We start from the raw sequence: 3,363 nt of genomic DNA on the forward strand, positions 1-3,363 counted from the left end.
AAGATATGCAGTTAGTTTGCCTAGAGGAGGCATTACAATGAATTATAAATGATCTTCGTTAGGTGTCGCCATGTTTCTTAAATCGACGGCACAGTGCCAGACGTGGCACTGAGGTCAATGGTGCTTACGGGCACAAAGCTAAGGACAGACAAATATGTAAAGTACACGGTCTTTCTGAGTCATGGACTAGTGATTTAAATTACAAGGGAATAACAAAGAAGGCAAATGATAATGTTAAAGAGAAATGATGATTAATATGCCAAAATTATACTCTTTAGCCTATGAAAATGACTTAGGTTTACTCTTTTGCCCAAGGGGCTTCAAAGCACTCCTTGGCACTGTGCCAAGGAGGCAATTATATGGTAATACTTAATGGTTTGGGCATATAGGATTTTAAAATATACCATGCGTTTATAGGCATGACAGGGAAGTCATAAGACTTATGAATTTGAAATATCTGCCAATTTGCACTTTGCATTGGCAGAGTGGGGAGCAAGGTAAAATATAAGCCTTTGTGAGGCATAAGATAATATGAATAATTGAACAAAATAATGAAAGGAAAATGTTAAAGGAAAAAATAAATTACAGAGTTATAAGGAAAATAAATAGTGAAGGAAACCCTGACCCCCTCTTCTGGATAGAGGTGCCAAAGTCTTCAAAGGGAAAAGGGATGGCACTGTGCCAGTTTGGCACAGGTGTCAGGAGAGCTCAGGGGCTCTCTTTAAGCTACCTGGAATTATCCATTTTTGCAGATGGTTTGTCTGGGTCTTGGAAATTGGCGGAACCGAGCCCAGGGAGGGTATTTGAGTGCCACCTGTGTTGGCTTCTTTGACAGCTGATGCAGGGTCCTTTGCAAGCTCTACCATGATCCGTTGCAGTTCCTTAAGTTCATCAGCCATTTTTAGACATGGCAGAATCCTTACTCACTGTTGTGTCTGCGGCGGACTGAGACAGAAAAGAAGCAGTTGTAGGGGTGAGAGGCTCGCAGGTAAGAATGACCAGCTCAGGCACAGGTTGCGAAGCCACACGTTTGGGTGAGCTTCCACTGTGGTCGGAAGGATCTGTCTCCATTACTGGCATTGGTAGCAGAGCCAAGCCGGGAGGAGAGAGGGGATCCGGACTGGGTTCTCTGGAATGGAGATCAGGGGGGTGCTTTGGCGCTGGCACTAAGGCAGGGTCAGGCACTAATAATTGATTTGGAATTTGCCTGTCGTTCGGGACGGATGGAGCTTGGCACTGCTCAGTGCACCCAAGTGACATTGGCAGAGATTGTGAATCAAGAGTGGGATCTCCTGGAGGGGGATTTATTTGGGGCCCTGGTACCAGCAATGGGCCAGGTCCGGGCTCCAGAATGGGCTCGGGAATCGATCTTGATGGAAGGGGCCACTGCACATTGCACTCAGGTGGCACTGACAGTGGAACGAATACAAGGCATTTGAGGCTTACTCATACCTAATGGATGAGTTGGGGGGATTTGGACCCCAGGATTGCTGTAACTTAGATGGGTACTTGAAGTCCTGTCCCAGGAGGATGTCATAACCTCCAGGAATGCATTTGGCAATTGCAAGGGCGCAGATTTCAGATCTGTGAGGTCTTGTGACCCAACTTGACAGTAGGAAGTATCATTTTAAAGTGATTGATACCCTCAATCTTGACAAGTTTACGTCTGTTAATGGTAGCTCCTCAGGGAACTTTGCCTTCCCTTACGAGGGACATTTGTGCGCCAGAGTCATCAAATGCCTTGACTTGGCTGCGGGGTACCTGCCTCAGGAAATGCACATAAATGGGACCCTGCTGGCTGGAGGACCTAAAGATGTTGGGCAGAGATTTATTATTATTAGGGCATTTTGCCCATTGGGAAGAGTGGCCGTAAACTTTGCAAGCCGGGCAATAGGTCTGGCTGTAATCTTTACCTGGCACTGTCCCCATGGAGGGTGCAGGCTTGTTCCTTGGTCCACCCCAGGTGTGGCTAGGGTGTTGTCCCGGTTGAGCACGTAAAGAGGTTTTCTGGCTGATTCTCAGCCTTCAAGTAGGCACTGTTCTGTGGGGTTTTTTTTTTTTACAAACCCCACACAATGGGTTTCTTCTGGGAAGCCCATTCTTGGGCAGAGGTTGCAGGAGGTTGAAAGAAGGAGGGAGATATAATTTTCGTCCCATGGGAACTTAGATGGGGATGATGGGTGTCCCATTTGTCAGGCCAGTGGACAGCACTCAACTAGAGTCTTAGGTGCCTTATCGCACAAATAGTGCTAGGGCTGCCGGGCATAATATAAAAAGTCCTTTTGAAAAGTTTGAGGACATCCTCGACACTGGTGGCTTTCAGGGACTCTAGCCATCAGAGAGGGGCCTGGGTCTTTTTGAAGATCCACTCAGACCAGGTTTGGCCTGATTCTCAGGCATATTTTCTCTTTCCTCCAGCATTGGGGTTATCTTTCAAATGCTTTTATAGTGCTCGCCGGACAAGGTCAAGATTCCCGTTGATCCTCAGGAGAGGGCATTAAATGCAATAGACCTTTCCTTCAAGGTGCCATCCCAGGAGTCAGGAGACTTTTCAGGAGGGCTGGTAGGTCGTCAGGACCCTTTCAACATGGTCCAGCCAGGCTTCAGGCTCAGCATCATCCCATTTTCTTATGAGGAGCCTACAGTGAGGTTGCCAGTGAGGAGAGGAGTTGAGTGTTGTGCCTGTCATGGGCCTGCCATTTCCTCTGATGAGCCTCTTTTTTTTCCTGGTCTTTCTCCTGTCTTGCCTCTTTTCATTTCTCCTGGGCAATTCTTTCCTTCTACTTCTCTGTCTTTCTCCTCTTCTTTCTCCTTTGTAGTTTATTCTTTCTTTCTCCTGCTCCTGTCTTTCCTTCTTTCCTTCTCCTGTCTTTTCCCTCTATCTTGTTCTCCTGGGCTATTCTTTCTTTTCTCCTTCTCGAGTTTTCCTTATCTGTTTCTCCTGTCTTTCTGCTTTCTTCTCGTTTCTTCTGGGCTATTCTTTCTTTCTTCTTCTTGCCTGTCTTTTGCCTCTTTCCGTCTTGGCATCGTCTACTCTCTCTTGGACCTAACAGTCCCACGTCCTTTCCAGCGGACATGTGGAACTTGAAGTCCTCATTTTGCGGGGCCCTGGATGTCATAGACATCTTGAGATAACGCTTACATGGGCGTGACCCTTTAGAAAATCAGTATGTCTGAAAAGACTCAAGTTGTGTTTGAAAAGACTTAAGGTTTAGGTGTCTGAACAGGTTTCAATTTTCAGAATGACTCAGTTGTTCTGAATAAGATAAATTTTAAGGGTGTCTGAATAAGACTTAGTTTTTAATGTCTGAATAAGACAAATAAGATGTCAATTGTTCATGATGAACGTTAATTAATATCTTT

At 45.9% G+C, this 3,363-nt stretch overlaps 2 protein-coding genes across 2 annotated transcripts; both read right to left on the minus strand.

Annotated features, from left to right (window-relative positions):
* Positions 1-891: 891 nt before the first annotated feature.
* Positions 892-2,421, minus strand: LOC136829702 (uncharacterized). Its single transcript, XM_067088499.1, has 2 exons — positions 2,334-2,421; positions 892-1,409 (listed from the first exon to the last, which is right to left on the minus strand). Exons 1-2 carry the CDS (start codon positions 2,419-2,421, stop codon positions 892-894), a joined length of 606 nt encoding a protein of 201 aa, XP_066944600.1.
* Positions 2,422-2,780: 359 nt separating this feature from the next.
* LOC136829703 (uncharacterized) lies at positions 2,781-3,125 on the minus strand. The gene has a single exon (XM_067088501.1). It carries the CDS (start codon positions 3,123-3,125, stop codon positions 2,781-2,783), a length of 345 nt encoding a protein of 114 aa, XP_066944602.1.
* Between the last annotated feature and the right edge of the window lie 238 nt (positions 3,126-3,363).

The sequence above is a fragment of the Macrobrachium rosenbergii genome, chromosome 45 (assembly GCF_040412425.1).
Source record: "Macrobrachium rosenbergii isolate ZJJX-2024 chromosome 45, ASM4041242v1, whole genome shotgun sequence".
NCBI classification, from domain to species: domain Eukaryota; kingdom Metazoa; phylum Arthropoda; class Malacostraca; order Decapoda; family Palaemonidae; genus Macrobrachium; species Macrobrachium rosenbergii.

Excerpts from the sequence above, each read along its gene's own strand:
- LOC136829702 (XM_067088499.1), bottom strand. The coding sequence starts at position 2,421 with ATGCTGGAGGAAAGAGAAAATATGCCTGAGAATCAGGCCAAACCTGGT. Across the intron at positions 1,410-2,333 it reads ACCCAGGCCCCTCTCTGATG|TGCCACCTGAGTGCAATGTG; the intron begins GCTAGAGTCCCT and ends TTCCACTGTCAG.
- LOC136829703 (XM_067088501.1), bottom strand. The coding sequence starts at position 3,125 with ATGTCTATGACATCCAGGGCCCCGCAAAATGAGGACTTCAAGTTCCAC.